At 46.3% G+C, this 15788-nt stretch overlaps 2 protein-coding genes across 2 annotated transcripts in view; one reads left to right on the top strand and one right to left on the bottom strand.

Moving 5' to 3' along the window:
- Positions 1-8508, bottom strand: part of SSPN (sarcospan) — a 125166-nt gene extending 116658 nt beyond the window's left edge. Inside the window, exon 1 of the mRNA XM_024733439.1 lies at positions 8399-8508. The gene's annotated coding sequence lies outside the window, so the exon portion shown is untranslated. The remainder of the gene's footprint in view (positions 1-8398) is intronic.
- BHLHE41 (basic helix-loop-helix family member e41) lies at positions 5871-10314 on the top strand. Its single transcript, XM_024733440.1, has 5 exons — positions 5871-6189; positions 6325-6388; positions 6709-6816; positions 7141-7252; positions 7716-10314. The coding sequence occupies exons 1-5, from the start codon at positions 6128-6130 to the stop codon at positions 8483-8485; spliced, it is 1116 nt and encodes a 371-aa protein (XP_024589208.1). The 5' UTR covers positions 5871-6127; the 3' UTR covers positions 8486-10314.
- Positions 10315-15788: the final 5474 nt, after the last annotated feature.

Below are 15788 nucleotides of genomic sequence, written 5' to 3'. Positions count from 1 at the left end.
TATTTGTGTTTCGCAATAATGCAAACATGCATCTCTCTGAAGCATTTCTAGGGATTTTCATCAGCAGTGACAAGGGAAACACAGGAGTTAAAAGGCTCCCTCTTCATGCAGCCTCTCTTGTTTCCACTATACAGCTAGGCCAGGAGAACCCAGAAAAAGGCAGGGATCACTTTGTGGAAATCCTTATGGATTTGTCATCTGCTTCTCACTCTACTTTTCGGTCTCATTCTGGATCAACCTCAATCAGTATGAGAAGCACCTGGGCGTGGGAGGGAACAGGCAAATACTTACAAAGAGGAGAGCCAGGGAGATCCCCCTACAGTGGTCTCAGACTTGGCTCTCCCCTAGTTGTCTTTTGTATGTAAGAACTCCAGGAACATTGCGCATATGTTAAATTCGGGACCACATGCATGAGTGTTTATGATAATCACAAAACTACAGACAATTTCAGCAGTAATAAAATTCATTTCCTATACTTAATATTACCTGCTCTGTGTTGCTATGCAAAGACTAATAAGTGTATAAACTTCTTGAGCCATGTTACATAAACATAAAATGTGATTCATGTGTATGTTTACAACCACAAAAACACATTAATTGATAGTCTACAGAAAGACTGAAGTTCTTTTTTTTTTTTTTTTTTGCGGTACGCGGGCCTCTCACCGTTGTGGCCTCTCCCATTGCGGAACACAGGCTCCGGACGCGCAGGCTCAGCGGCCATGGCTCATGGGCCCAGCCGCTCCGCGGCATGTGGGATCTTCCCAGACCGGGGCATGAATCCGTGTCCCCAGCATCAGCAGGCGGACTCTCAACCACTGCGCCACCAGGGAAGCCCCTGAAGTTCTTTTACAAATTAAACAGGGTACTTCCCTAGTGGCACGGTGGTTAGCGATCCACCTGCCAATGCAGGACACGGGTTTGAGCCCAGGTCCAGGAAGATCCCACATGCCGCAGAGCAACTAAGCCCGTGCGCCACAACTACTGAGCCTGCGCTCTAGAGCCCACGAGTCACAACTACTGAGCCCGTGTGCCACAACTACGGAAGCCTGTGCACTTAGAGCCTGTGCTCCACAACAAGAGAAGCCACCACAATGAGAAGCCCGCGCACCACAACTAGAGAAAGCCCATGTGCAGCAACAAAGACCCAGACACAACTCAGCCAGGAAGGAAGGAAGAAGGGAGGGAGGAAGGGAGGGCGGGAAAGAAAGAAAGAAAAGAAAGAAAGGAAAGAAAGAAAGAAAGAAAGAAAGAAAGAAAGAAAGGGATTATAAATAGGGTTACTTGTGTTAATTTACTGAAGATGCAACTAGAAAACCCAGCCTTCTATTCTGGGATTTTAAATCTGGTGCCTTTAGCAAATAGCATCAGCAATGGTTTAAAGTCATATTTGGCTTCTGGTGAATAGCAGTGGGGTTTCTCTTCTCCTAAGATCCTCCTGTGAGGCGATGTACCTTCCTCCAGCGGTGTGCCTGAAAACACTAACAGTGACAGCAGTGTGCACGCCCAAAGGAGGGATTCCGAGGAGCTTCACACATCCCTGATCTATCATCCCACTCTGGTCCCTGCCCCCCATGGTCCCCACCTTGATTTTAGCATCAACCCTAAACTTTTTCTTTTAGATTTCCTTACACTGATTGATGAAGTTTTTGATGTAAAATAACGTAGAATGACTAAATTCTTGTCCACTACCCAAAACAGAGGTGATGAAGAAAGGCATCTGCACACCTGATGGTACATCTTTACAGCAGTACAGGCAGGAGGCGCCACACCCCTGGGCAGATCCAGGGCCTTTAAAGCCATTAGAGATGCACAGGTAGTTTATCCCAAACACCCTAGTCACCTCTCCAGGAGAGTGGTAAGGCTTGTAGAACCCTAAAAAGGCAGAAAACCTCTTCTCCATGGAAACGTTAATGCTCCCAGGAGAGTTCGCTTTCTGTTGGAAATTCAAGACTTTGCAAGCAAACACGATAAGAACTTGCAAAGTCACAAGGTGACTAGAATGAGTGTCGGGCTTAGAATACTTACGCAGGGGTGAGAGGAGAGGGGTGGGACCTGGAGTGTTTCCTTTAATTAGAGTCTCTATAGGTAGTGATTTCCCTACTTAACCAAAAGAAAGCAATGGAAGCAGCTCCCAGCCTAACCCTTAAAAGGAGAAAGATGGGTATCTTTAATTGAAATCAAAGCATCACAGAATTCTTTAATTATAGGCTCAAAGGGGTTTTGGGCTCATCTTGCAGCTCCGTGGCTTTCAGCAGGACAGTATTAAACCTTCCTGAAAAGATAAGACTCAACCTATTTTTAAACATACCCAAAGAGGACATTCTAGTCTTCTGTTCCTTTGTTAGACAGGGGAGTTTTTTTTCCCTTTCTAACCTCACCACAGGTGAACTTTCCTATTACTAACCTGAGCCTTCACACTGGAGTTTGGCTTAGTTTGCTCAGTGGAAATGAACTGCTGGTCATCATTAGCCTTCTTCTAAACTGTACTTCCATCTGTCCATATGTGTGAAATTATAACAATTAATTGAGATATTTGGGTTTAGATCAATACATTTGGAGCTAGATGCCAATGGAATTACTGACAAAACACTGCCACCCTTCTTTTTTTCATACCTTTTTATTTCTCTGCCATGAGCTCCAGTACATTTGAACACACATACACACTACAACAAATGTGCATAGTCACACCGGTAAATTAAAAAACATCCCTGAAACAGCTAGTTAACATTTAGATCTCGGCCCTCCTATTCACATCAGGCGGTAATAGTGAAGGGCATAGACACTGGAGCCTACTGTCTGTGCTTAAATCCTGGGTCTGGGACCATGGGCATATTTTGTAATCTCTCTATGTGTCTATTTTCTCATCTGAGGAATGGAGACAATAATAGTATCTACCTTATAAGAATGTGGAAAGGATTTGTGAGTTACTATATTAAAAGCCCTTAGAATGGTGTCTGGACCCTAATCTTAAATGCTATATATTTGTCAGCTATTGCTACATCCTCCTTGCAGCAAAGGGACATTCAGAGCCTCGATGTTACAGAAGGCAAAAGTCTGAGAAAGAAAAGAATAGGACTCAAGTTTAAGGGGAGTGAATAGCAAGAAGAGTGATCAAGGTGAGAAACTGAAAAAGACAAAAAGCAAGTAAGAGAACGAAAGCTATAGGGAAAGAGGAAAAGCAGACATTTAATGGGGGGAAAGGTAGAAAGAGAAAAATATAAGGTTAAAAAAAAGAAAAGTAAAAGGGAAACAAGAATAAAAAGGTGGGCATGAAATAGGGAAGAAGAAGAAAAGAAGGACTGAGGATAACAAAGGAGACCAAACATTAGAAAAGACTCCACTTACAGCTTGAGCTGGGTGTCAGAAAAAGAAAGGGAGAAATGAAAGAGAAAACAGAAATGTTGGAACAGAACACATGGGGAGAGGGGAGATAAGAGTGGTAACAGGAAAGGTTTCATTTGCAGCAAGGCCTCTTTGTCTTTGAATTAGGGGAAGTTTACATCCAAAATTAACACCTCTGATCTTCTAGACTTCCTTCCCAATTTCTCCTATTGCCTTAGAGTCTGCCCCAGACTTGCCCCCTAAGGTTTGCCCTGATGAGCTGTCTGACTTGCGTCTGGTCCGCTCTACCGACAAAGCCAAGATGCAGTGATCTAATCTTCACTTCATTTTCACTAAATACTCCAGCCATACTTATATTTACACCCTCTTCCTTCTCCAAACCGTCAGAAACCTGTAAGAGGAGCTGGTATTTCATTTTTTTTAATTATTCACCTTGACGACATCCCTCCCCACCTCCCCACCCCCGCCTCCTCTGCTTTTTTGGAGGGGAGGGGTGTCAATTTAGAACGAGAGGACCAAACGATACAGTACTGCAGGGGTATGCCGCTTTTAGGACTACAAATTGTCCTCCCCACCAAAGGGAATTAATCACCTAATCACTTGAAAACACGAGAGAGGCTGGCTCTAGGTATAAAGTAGAATTAGGATTAAAAAAAATACTTTTTCTTTTAAGCATTATCATGATTAAATTGCCTATTTGGTGCAAATAAGCCTCCCTCTTGGAGAAAGTCGAGAGACCTTAAAGGGCCCTCTAAGCAGATGAAGTGGACGGACCGCGAGCGTCTCCTCACGCGGGGGTGAGCTTGGGCCGCCGCCGCCGCCTCCGGAGTCACGAAGCCAGACGCGGCGCGTCTCCGCCCAGGACTCGGGAGACTGCAGCAGCGCTGCCGCGGCCCCGGCTGCTCCGGGAGGCTGGGAAGAGACGCGACTCCCACAGACACGTGACCTCCTCCCAGCCGCCGCTTCCCGCGACCCAGATCCGTCCCCGGAACCCGCGCTCGGCGGGGCGGGCCGTGGGACACGTAGCGACGGCCCGTCCCTGCTGCGCCCTGGCGCGCGTGCATTCGGCGTAGTTTTCCCCTTGGTTCACGCGCCACTGGCAATAAAGAATGTTTCGGGGATCACCCGGGAGAATGCAGGAAGGAAAGACGTTTGATTTGCCATCTATCTACCTGTATATAGAGAGATTAATATCTATTCTCTCCATCCCCGCCCTGGCAGACCCGAGCGGCGGCAGCGGGACCGGAGACCCGGGAGTCCCGCAGCACGCGCTTTTCCCCCGGCCTCCAAGGCCCCTTGCCGTCCGCCGTTCCAAGCGGCAGGGGCAGTGCGCAACTGCGGGCACCTCCCGGTAACTCTCACTAGCAGTGAGTCATGCTCCCGAGGTGGCTCTGGGGAAAGGTAGCCCGGCTGGTGCTGGCCTGTGCTTTCCCCGCGCCGGGCGCCGCGGCTGCAGGGCGAGCGCGCGCGCGCACGGGTTCCCCGCGCAGTGATGTGGCAGCAGCTGCAGGTCGGATCACGTTGCTGGCCCTGTGCTGGTACCCGTTTGAGACAAGATTAAGGAAGGAGGCTTTGGAGGTGCCAGCGGTAGTAAACGTGGGCTCTGCACACTCCCGGAGTCGCTTATCACACGAGGGGGGAGGGGGCGGGGAAGGCACGCAGCGCCACCCGGGGCGCGGCGGAGTTTAGCCAGCGAGTGATAATGCTGCATCGCTTTCCGCGGTAGCCCCTCTCGTGCCACCCCTTCCTCACCCCCTCCCTCCCTGCCGCGTTCCTCGGGGAGAGCCTGAGGCCCCAAACGTCGTCATCTGCGGCTGTGATTAGTGGCACCGCAATTCCGGCTGCTGCGGGAAGTTTGGGTGGCCCAGGGACACTGTGTGGCCGAAAGACACTTGGATTGCGACATTCTGACCCACTGGCTACATTCTCGTTTATTTTAAATCCTTAAGGGAGCGGATTTCAAGTTGTCCCCTTTCGGGGCAACCTCCAATCAGGGCTAAGGGGTCCCCGCCGGCAACCGAGCGGTGAGCAAACAAGTCTCCAAATTGTCCTTTGGGACTGAAGTTGACCCACCGCGAATTCTCTTTCTCTTTCCTTTTTCTGGTCCAAACCAATAGCACAGTCGGTGGAAAAGCAAAAAGCCACGTTCACGTTCCTGAACCGCAATGACGGACGGATTGAGGGAGTCTCACTTCCGAGCCGAGGAAGCCCTGGCTGCCCTGCACCCCCCGGCCCCCCCCCCCCCCCCAACACACACACACTCCCCCAGCTGACTGCACCGCCCTCGGGAAGATGAATAGCTTGGCTGAAGTTGTTTTTCCTTTCCGGTGGCCCTGATCAGGTGTCCCCGCCCCCTCCCGCCGTTTGCCCTCCCTCGCAGCTTTCTCCAGACGCCCCCTCCCGGCCCGGCCCCTCCTCCCCCGCCCCCCTCTGGGCTGGACCGCGGATGGTACGTTCCGCACGTGAGCTGGGTGCTGGTCTGGCCGGCGACGCGCGTGCCCTGTGGCCAAACACTGCCCGGAGTGAGAGCAAACTACCAGCGCAGTGGGGCCGGCGCGAGTGTGCGTGCGTGTGTGTGCGTGTGTGTGCGAGAGAGCGAGCACGGTGGGAGGAGGGGACCAACCGCTTCACACTTTCAACACTGCACTGAAGAGGGAGAGAGAGGGAGAGAGAGAAAGAGACTGGAGACGTACAGATCCCCCCAAGATCTCCCAAAGCTACCGTCCCACAGATTATAGAACAGATCCCCAAAAATCGAAACAGAGGAAACGGACAGCGGTGGAACATGGACGAAGGAATTCCTCATTTGCAAGAGAGACAGTTACTGGAACATAGAGATTTTATAGGGTAAGGTGCACGGACCCTTGCGAATATCTGTCTAGGCTTCAGTTTGATTTTTTTCTTCTCCAGAAAGTGGTATGGAGCGGGCGAGGGCAGAGCCCCTCCCCGAATGGATGCCTGATGCTGATTTCTGTTTTGCAGACTGGATTATCCCTCTTTGTATATGTGTAAGCCCAAAAGGAGCATGAAGCGAGACGATAGCAAGGTAAGTGTAAGTTTCTGATGTTCCTCATAACCTGTCTGGAGAGTTAATTAGGGCCATTGATTTCACAGCGAAGCTCTGCCCGCAAATATATTCCAGCTTCCCCGACTGTGAATTTTAAGTGGTTTGCGGGATACTCTCAAGGGGAGATTAAACATCATACCTGAATTTAAATTGCATTTCAGAGCAGTCCAGAGGAAAGAGTTGTCTTGGGCATAGTTTCTCACAGTTTTTTTTTGGTGGTGGGGCGGCGGTATTGTAACATCCAGTAAATGAATGTTTAGCTTATTGTTTTCTCTCTTCCATGACTCTCATATATTAAGGATACCTACAAATTACCGCACAGATTAATAGAAAAGAAAAGAAGAGACCGAATTAATGAATGCATCGCTCAGCTGAAAGACTTACTGCCTGAACATCTAAAGTTGACAGTAAGATGCAGATTTTTATTCTTTGCCGCTCTCCAAGGGCGTGTTAATAGCCTGGTACTACTCCCAGAGATATAAGAATAAATGTAAATATCAGATTCCTTACAACCTGTGCTATAGAGGGTAGAGTTTCCTGCAAACTCAAGAGTAGGTGTTCACAACTGAAGGCAAGAAATCATTTATAACCTGTATTGTGGAAAGCTCAAGAAGTATAGGAATAGTACTTCTTTCAAAGTGTTTGCTTAAGTTGCTGTGCTGACTGGAGAGCCAGTGAAGCCAAATGTGTTTTTAAGTCACCAAGTGCCCCCTTCTTTTTTTGCACTGCAGACTCTGGGGCACCTGGAGAAAGCAGTGGTCTTGGAATTAACTTTGAAACACTTGAAAGCTTTAACAGCCTTAACGGAGCAGCAGCATCAGAAGATAATTGCTTTACAGAATGGTAAGTCAGTTCGGGGAAGCCAGCCCACCCCGAGGAAGCCGGGCAGCCCACAGAGGAGCAGTGTTAGGACTCTTCCCCCAGCCCCACCTCCTTCCTGGGGCCCACGGGCTCACTTTCATTTGTTAAATTGCTTACTCTTTCTCTTCACTGGAAAGTGCCCATTTCCCGAAGCATCCTAAAGGCTTTCAGCCGAACTCAGAGGAGTCAGATTTGTATTTAAAGTGGCGGCTGCGCCCTCTCCACTTCGGTTTTTCAGCGGGGAGTAGAGCGCCTCCCCCCCTCCCCACTCCTCCCACCTCTGGGCAACCGGTGGCTTATATCACTCGAATACGGAGGAAAAACCGAGATCACTTTAGTCAATGCAGGGCCCACGTGATAAGCAGATGTTTTAACGTCGGTATTTTTCTTCTCGCCTCCATTCCTCTGTTCCCCACCCCCGCCCCTCACCCCTTCCTCATCCTAGGGGAGCGATCTCTGAAATCGCCCATTCAGTCCGACTTGGATGCGTTCCATTCGGGATTTCAAACATGCGCCAAAGAAGTCTTGCAATACCTCGCCCGGTTTGAGAGCTGGACGCCCAGGGAGCCGCGGTGTGTCCAGCTGATCAACCACTTGCACGCCGTGGCCACCCAGTTCTTGCCCACCCCCCAGCTGTTGACTCAACAGGTTCCTCTGAGCAAAGGCACCGGCGTGCCCTCGGCCGCCACCCCCGCCGGGTCCGGGGCCGCCCCCTGCCTGGAGCGCGCCGGGCAGAAGCTGGAGCCCCTCGCCCACTGCGTGCCGGTCATCCAGCGGACTCAGCCCAGCGCCGAGCTCGCCGCCGAGAACGACACGGACACCGACAGCGGCTACGGCGGCGAGGCCGAGGCCCGGCCGGACCGCGAGAAGGGCAAAGGCGCGGGGGCAAGCCGCGTCACCATCAAGCAGGAGCCCCCCGGGGAGGACTCGCCGGCGCCCAAGAGGATGAAGCTGGATTCCCGCTTTTTTTTTGCCGCCGCTGCCGCCGCCGCCGCCTTCCCCTGCCTGTCCTCCGTGTTGTCGCCCCCTCCCGAGAAGGCGGCAGCCGCCGCTGCCGCGACCCTCCTGCCGCACGAGGTGGCGCCCCCTGGGGCGCTGCACCCCCCGCTCCCGCACGGCCGCACCCACCTGTCCTTCGCCGGCCGCAGCGAGCCGGGGAACCCGGAGAGCTCCGCTCAGGAAGATCCCTCGCAGCCAGGAAAGGAAGCCCCCTGAATCCTTGCTCCGCTTAGAAGGGACCCGGGTTCACGCGGAATCATAAGTTAAAACACCCTTAACGTTTTCAAGGGAGGAAGTGTAAGAGATGCACGACGGGCTTAAAAGAAAACAAAACATAACAAGCAAAAAAACCACAGGTGTTTTGTGTACGTTTGGAGTTCCTGTTTTGCTCATCCCTCACCGCCCACCAACCTCCACACACTAACATCCCTTTCTTCTCCCACCAGCTGTACAAGAACCTCATAGGTATTCTTTTTTCTTTAAAGAACTCCCCGTAATAAGTTTTGCCTTCTTTTAGGCCACGTTCCATTGTCTTTTAAAATATAGGACCGAATTCTCGAGGAAGTGAGAAGGGTCTGCTCAGCGAGTGAGCTCGCTGAACCAGGGTAGGGGAAAGGTGGCGGAGGAGCTGACGTGGAACCGCAGGTAGCTGCTGTCTGCCTGCGTCTCAAAGCTGTCCTGCTTGCTTTAGGAAGATTTCCACAAATAGAAGGAGGACCTTTTAGAATTCAACTTAGTCTTCAGTATTTCATAATGTTCAGCTTTTCAAGAGGCGTATATTTTTCAAAGAGGAAGCGGTGAGGATGCAGTCGCTCACGTTGCAACCTATTCTGAAGTGGTGTGAATGGTGTCTCTTAGTAAGTTGCGCTTGTTTAAGGAGATGTGGAGTTGGGCCAACGTCAGAACTAAGTCAGGGAAGGAGATGGATGAGGAAGGCCAGAGTCATTCTCAGTACATTTGCTAGCACTTTATTGAGAAATTGACCGTGAATCAATTAACTCATCTTAATTTCATATATATATATATATATATATATATGAAATTGAGTGCATCTGTTTTCACCGTGTCATTATTTAATCCATCATGTTTCTAAGTTTGTATCATCTTGGTGTTAAAAAACAAAAAAAGAATGTGTGCTGAACTTTAAAAAAAAGAAAAAGAAAACCAAGTCCAAACTGATTTATCCTATATTCTGTTAATTCACAAGAGTGGAGGAGGAAAGCATTAAACTGGTCCGTTTGGGTTGGAAATGCTGTAAAGATGTGGAATGAAGCCCTGTGAGGCCTTCCTATCTCCAAGTCTATGTATTTTCTGGAGACCAAACCAGATACCAGATAATCACAAAGAAAGCTTTTTTAATAAGGCTTAAACCAAGACCTTGTCTAGATATTTTTAGTTTGTTGCCAAGGTAGCACTGTGAGAAATCTCACTTGAATGTTATGTAAGGGGTGAGACACAACAGTCTGACTATGAGTGAAGAAAATATCTGGGTCCTTCAGTCAGTTTGGTGCATTTGCTGCTGCTGTTGCTACTGTTTGCCTCAAACGCTGTGTTTAAACAACGTTAAACTCTTAGCCTACAAGGTGGCTCTTATGTACATAGTTGTTAATACATCCAATTAATGATGTCTGACATGCTATTTTTGTAGGGAGAAAATACGTGCTAATGATATTTTGAGTTAAAATATCTTTGGGGGAGGATTTGCTGAAAAGTTGCACTTTTGTTACAATGCTTATGCTTGGTACAAGCTTCTGCTGTCTTAAATTATTAAAAAAAATAAATAAACACTGTCTGCAAGAAACCAGCTGGTTTAGAAAAGTTTAGTATGTGAAGATAAACTAGAAATTATCTTTATATTCTAGTATTTTCAGCACTCCACAAATTCTATTACCTAAAATTAATATTGCCACGCTATTTTGTGATTTTAAAATTCTTACTAAGGAATAAAAACTTTAATATACGTACGCTATGAGATTGTCTAATAATTAAAAAGACATAATGGATGCTCGGATAGTTTTAAGATAATCTATGAATATAGGGATAAAAGTCATTTAGGTTCTCAGATACACAACTTTATTTGTCGCTGGTTTGATATCACACATTTGCAATCTCTTGCAAGCCTCCAGGCTCTGGCTGTGTCTACTTGGTTGTTCCCAATATATCTACATGAAAAGTGCAAAAGAAAAACCTACCAGTCACTTCCATGGTTTATGTTAGACCCAGTTTGCTAATGTTTTTATGACTGATGGAGCTTTTCATCTTTGACACCAGGTAGCCTCTGTTGTGTGGTCTGGTGCTTCTCTTTCACTGGATCCCGTATAGATACTCTATCACTTAGGGGTGGTTAATTTCTTGGTATATTTTAGCTTCCTAGCCTTTATAAAATAATTCTTTTGTGGGACTTTATCATGGAATTCAAGGAACAGAAATAATTATTTCTAGACTTTTCTCAACTTTATAATCAAATTTGTGATTTGATACCAACTGTGCAAAAGATTGTCAATATTTAGTTTCAATAATGTTCTTCACAAACCCCTTGATTTTTGAAAGGTGTTGAAATAATAGTCAAAATTTATGAGACGTAGAAAAAGTGCTCCCTCTGCTGACTTTATGGCAACCAAACTGCAAGTCATAGAAAGTGGAGCCGGAAGGAACCTCGGAGATCAGCTGTCCAGCCCCTGCCTTTTAAATATGAGAGAAATGAAGCCCAGAGATATCAGATATCTTCCCAAGGCCACAAAGCTACCTGGAGCCAGCACTAGAGGCCAGGTCTGTTGTATCCCCCAGTCAGTGACCTACTTCCCGTTGCAGCATCTTGAACCAAATAAACCGAATTTGGGCAGCATTCATGAAACATCATGAATAAATCACAGGAAAAGGCAATAAAAATTAACATTACAAAACCATGTAGGATTTTTGAGCATTGTAAGTTATTGAACTTTAGAAAAATGTTCTGTCCAAACCAGAATAATGGAAAAAAGTAGCATTTAAAATATTTTGAGCTACGTGTTAATGTCATATTGTAATCATGTGTTTCATAGCCAAAAAAGATGCAAAGTAAGTCAGGATAATAAAATGTTTTAGCATTTGTATGATTTTGGTATAATAAAACAAAAAACCTTAGGGTTGGACCAGATTTTATAGATTAGTTGTTTAGTCCAAATGCCTCTATACTAGCATAGTAATAGGATAAAGTTAGTGAGGATAGAACTGCAAAATGATATTGTCCGTATTGCATCTGAAAAATGTTATTTTGGTCATTGATTTATTTTAATGAACCAAAAGACTGGGGTCGTCATAATTTGCTAAGGAGGATTCTACACCCAGAGCGGTCAAGTTTAGCCTAAACCCTTTGTATTATATGTGATTTTTCAATATACGACAAATATGAATCTTGAGTCAACAATATTCTACACGTTTAGTATTACACGGATTAATTTTACATACACATATCTCTTAGCAAAGTTTATATTGAACTGATAAACATCCTTTCTTCCCACAAAGAGCTAAGCACGCTTTTAAGGCACTAGACACTACATTTTAATAGCTCTTTAAAGTATGACTGGAGTTTTAGTTCCTATCATTGTGAAAACTATTTTTCATTTAGTTGTCTGTTACTAGCCATACAGGCCATAAATTTTGTTATTGCCCATCAAAAGTATGTCAAAGAAGCCTCAGGCTGTTCCCGTCTATGTCATGGGTCGATTCTGAACCTCTCCACGGGAGGTGATTGCCATTTGAGGTTCTGGGAAGACAAGGCTGGACAGACTAGGGGCTTTTACCTTAGACAGAAATGAACAGAGCCGGGCTTCCCTGGTGGTGCAGTGGTTGAGAGTCCGCCTGCCGATGCAGGGGACACGGGTTCTTGACCCGGTCCGCGAAGATCCCACATGCCGCGGAGCGGCTGGGCCCGTGAGCCATGGCCGCTGAGCCTGCGCGTCCGGAGCCTGTGCTCCGCAACGGGAGAGGCCACCACAGTGAGAGGCCCGCGTACCGGGGCGGGGGGAAAAAAAATGAACAGAGCCCTCATGAACGAGTTAAGCCCATTATAATGCTAAAAGCTGGCTGTACTATTGTGATCACAGTATTTTATTTCAGAGAGCAATCTGATGTTTTTCATTAAACAAAAATCCTTAATCTGTTGGACCCTCAGATCAACATATTTAGGCCCACCCATTGTTCTAACTGTGCTGTTTTAAATAAATTCAAAATGAATATACGGTGCATGCCTAAGTCCAATGTAAGTTCCAGTTTTTCATAGAATTTAATAGGGGATTGACATGGAAAATTATCACATATTTTCTGTGATTAAGATGGGATTTATACTAAAAAACATGTGCAGCATGTACTGTAAAAAAATGCTCCAGGGACCTCCATGGTGGCGCAGTGGTTAAAAATCCTCCTGCCAGTGCAGGGGACACGGGCTCGAGCCCTGGGCCGGGAAGATCCCACATGCCGCGGAGCAACTAAGCCCGTGTGCCACAACTACTGAGCCCGCATGCCACAACTTCTGAAGCCCGCGTGCCTAGAGCCCGTGCTCCGCAACAAGAGAAGCCACCACAGTGAGAAGCCTGAGCACCACAACGAAGAGTAGCCCCCGCCCGCCACAACTAGAGAAAGCCCGTTCGCAGCAACAGAGACCCAACACAGACAAAAAATTAAAATAAAATTAAATAAATAAAAATAAAAATGCTCCAGGAAAAGAGTTGGACACTTGTCTTAAATTGAGTTTCTTGCACTTGTTCAGTGGTTCTATATTCAAAACGCCAAACAAATGTAAAACTAAACCTTGTAAAAAGTTGATGTTTTAAAATCCTGAATTCAGTGATGCCCAATTTATGTGGCTTCAGGGAATGATATGTGCCCCCATGAAACAATGGTTGAGAAAACGGAAGCTTCTATGTTCAGGTGCCAACACTGTTTACCTGCATTACTTATTTATTTTTAGTGAAAAGCTTAGTAAAATATGTTACACATGTCTTAGGAAAAAAATACCCTACTGAGAAAGTTAACCTTTCTCAATAATTCAGGGTCATGATTATAAACATCACTTTTGCACTACACACGTCATCTGCGAGTACTGGCACCTGCACAGAATTCTTTTTGAGTTCTTATACCCGTTTTTATAGGCTTTTCAGTCTCTTTACTCAGGGTCAGGCTGCCAACTATCACTTCTTGATGTGTCAGAGCGCCTGCCTAAGTCTTATCTGATTTGCCACTTCTGACTTACTGTGGGCTGGGAAACCATTTAACCAAAACCACACCCATTTGAAATGCATCTAAAATTAGAATTAATAGGTTCTAACAGAGTACCTGAGGGGCACTTCTCTAAATTGTGTGAGCTTGTAGAGGCAGTGACATGTTGATCCCGCCAACTTCTTTTCTCCATTTAACTTTCACATTCTCAGCAAGGTTCCATATCAGAACATTTATGCAAAAGCCTTCAGACACTTTATATATTTTTAATCATTTTTATTACACACAAAAAATGGTTTTATCCCACAGTAACTTCAAAATAAGGAAATTCCCGTGCAGAAGCAAATTGTTTGATTTGATGAGCACTTCTTTCTCTCAGGATGATAGGAATAGGAGACCAAGGGCCTTCAGTGAAAACTGATACTGCATTTTGATTCATGGATGACTCTGGACCCTGCTTCTGGTGTGTTATCTCTGTCTCTGGGTTTTGGACATCTTGGGTGGCAGGCCCAGCTAAAGCATTCTGGGGAACTGGCAGGGAGGACGTGTAGGCCCTGACGCTGCCTCTGAATTTAGACATTGTCGATCCTTTGGTGAGAGGTTTCAGACTCCCTGTGGACTGCAACACATTCCTTTCTCCTTGAGCCTAGAGTTGGAAGAAATAGTGGGTATGGGGATTCAGGCATTTGTTTCGCTCCTATTATATGTGAGGTGCTGTGTAAGTGCTGGCTAATCAAAGATGAATAATCTCTGAGGATCTCAAAGGCTATTGGGGGTGACAGACCCACACTAAAATAAATTACATGTGCCACGCAGGGGTGATTACAATACTTGGGGGTGAAGGTTGCTAACTTCGTCTGGGTGGGCCAGAGAAGACCTTGAGAAGACCTTGAGAAGTAGCTGAGTCCATCTCCAAAGAGAAGGCTCTGGCACACTCTGGCCCTGTGCTAAGCAGCAGGACAGTTTAACTGGCTATATTCGACTTGAGGTCTGAGCAAGTACTTCCTAACTTCTCAGTCTCTTTATAACTTGACTGCCATACTGACTCTCACCATCATCTCCTCCTGAGGATCTGGACCATAAGGTGGGATTGAGGGGTCATGATAGTTCCTACTGCAAAGAATAGCATTCAGAGCATGATAATATCTAATGAAGTAGAGGGGGAAAAACAGTACCTCACAAGCAGCTCTGTCTCACCTCATCCGTCTTACAAAACAAAAACCACTAAGGGTGACTTCCTCTCCTTCAAGTAGGGACATGGTGATTCATGTTCTCCACTCAGTACCCAAAGGGGAAATGAGAGATAGGAGCCCTAGAGGGAAACAAGGAATCCTAAAGCCTGTTTTTTGAAACCTCTGGGAGGAAGCTGAAGCAAGCCACTAGTCCAAGGTTACATAGCTCAGTAAGTAGCAGAACCAAGACTGGAACAAGATGTTTTGGTTTTTGATTCCACTGCTCTTTATATTATCACCCATAGTGTAGTAGTTAGGAAGGTGATAGGCTGTTTTCTCATGAGTTAAGCTAGTCCATTTGCGGTCTTAAGAGGCAGAGTCTATGTTTTTGGTGGACAACAGAAGATTAATCACGGTAGTAGCCTTTCCAAATTATGGCATAGAGCATGCAAAAATTATGATGGAGAAATTCTGGAAAAACAATTTTCAACATGCACAGACAGAGCTAAACAATTTTGCTGTCCACTCAATTTGGAGACATCCAGAAATGTGTCCTCCTTGGTTTGGAAGTCCCCACATGATCTGGTAAGCTTTCCATCTCTGCCTCTACCCCTCCGTACCTAGTGGGTCTATTGAATTCTAAAGGTTCGCCATGAAAGAAGGGATTAAAGCAAGCCTTGAATCTGGACAGAGGGAACCTTTAGAATTGAGGAAGTAGGAAAGAGGGCGATTTGCTACAGCTTTTATATGGGGTATTTTTAGGGTGTTGTAAACTTCAGCTACGGTTTCAATTTGAAGTCTCTTACATATGTGTTTGCTCATGTGTATACACAGAATATCAAATGCCTCGCAGTGGACACACTTGAGTATCCGCCACATAACTCGGTAATAAACTTCGCTTTCATATACGGCTTTACAGGTTCAGCAGTTTCAAAAACCAGTTTTGACAGGGGTACTTCACCCTGGATCCAATTCCCTCTGATAGGACATTTTAAAGATACCAGCGTCTCTTTCTGTGACACCTTAAGCAGGGTTTGGTTTTCGAGTATATATTGCTGTTAACAGGGCTTATCTGCATCTCTATAACGTAGCTGTGTGACCCGCACGTGACCGAACAGGTGAAGAAACCTGACTATATGCCCACACCCTGC

This window comes from Neophocaena asiaeorientalis, unplaced genomic scaffold (genome assembly GCF_003031525.2).
Source record: "Neophocaena asiaeorientalis asiaeorientalis breed wild unplaced genomic scaffold, Neophocaena_asiaeorientalis_V1.1 scaffold150, whole genome shotgun sequence".
In the NCBI taxonomy this organism is placed as follows: Eukaryota; Metazoa; Chordata; class Mammalia; order Artiodactyla; family Phocoenidae; genus Neophocaena; species Neophocaena asiaeorientalis.
The sequence above is the reverse complement of the archived record's forward strand: the minus strand, read 5'-3'. Positions and strand labels throughout refer to the sequence as shown.

Bases quoted from the DNA above. Each gene is read 5' to 3' on its own strand.
- BHLHE41 (XM_024733440.1), top strand. From the start codon at position 6,128: ATGGACGAAGGAATTCCTCATTTGCAAGAGAGACAGTTACTGGAACAT. The intron at 6,389-6,708 runs GTAAGTGTAAGT...TCATATATTAAG, and splicing joins TGAAGCGAGACGATAGCAAG to GATACCTACAAATTACCGCA. The intron at 7,253-7,715 runs GTAAGTCAGTTC...TCCTCATCCTAG, and splicing joins GATAATTGCTTTACAGAATG to GGGAGCGATCTCTGAAATCG.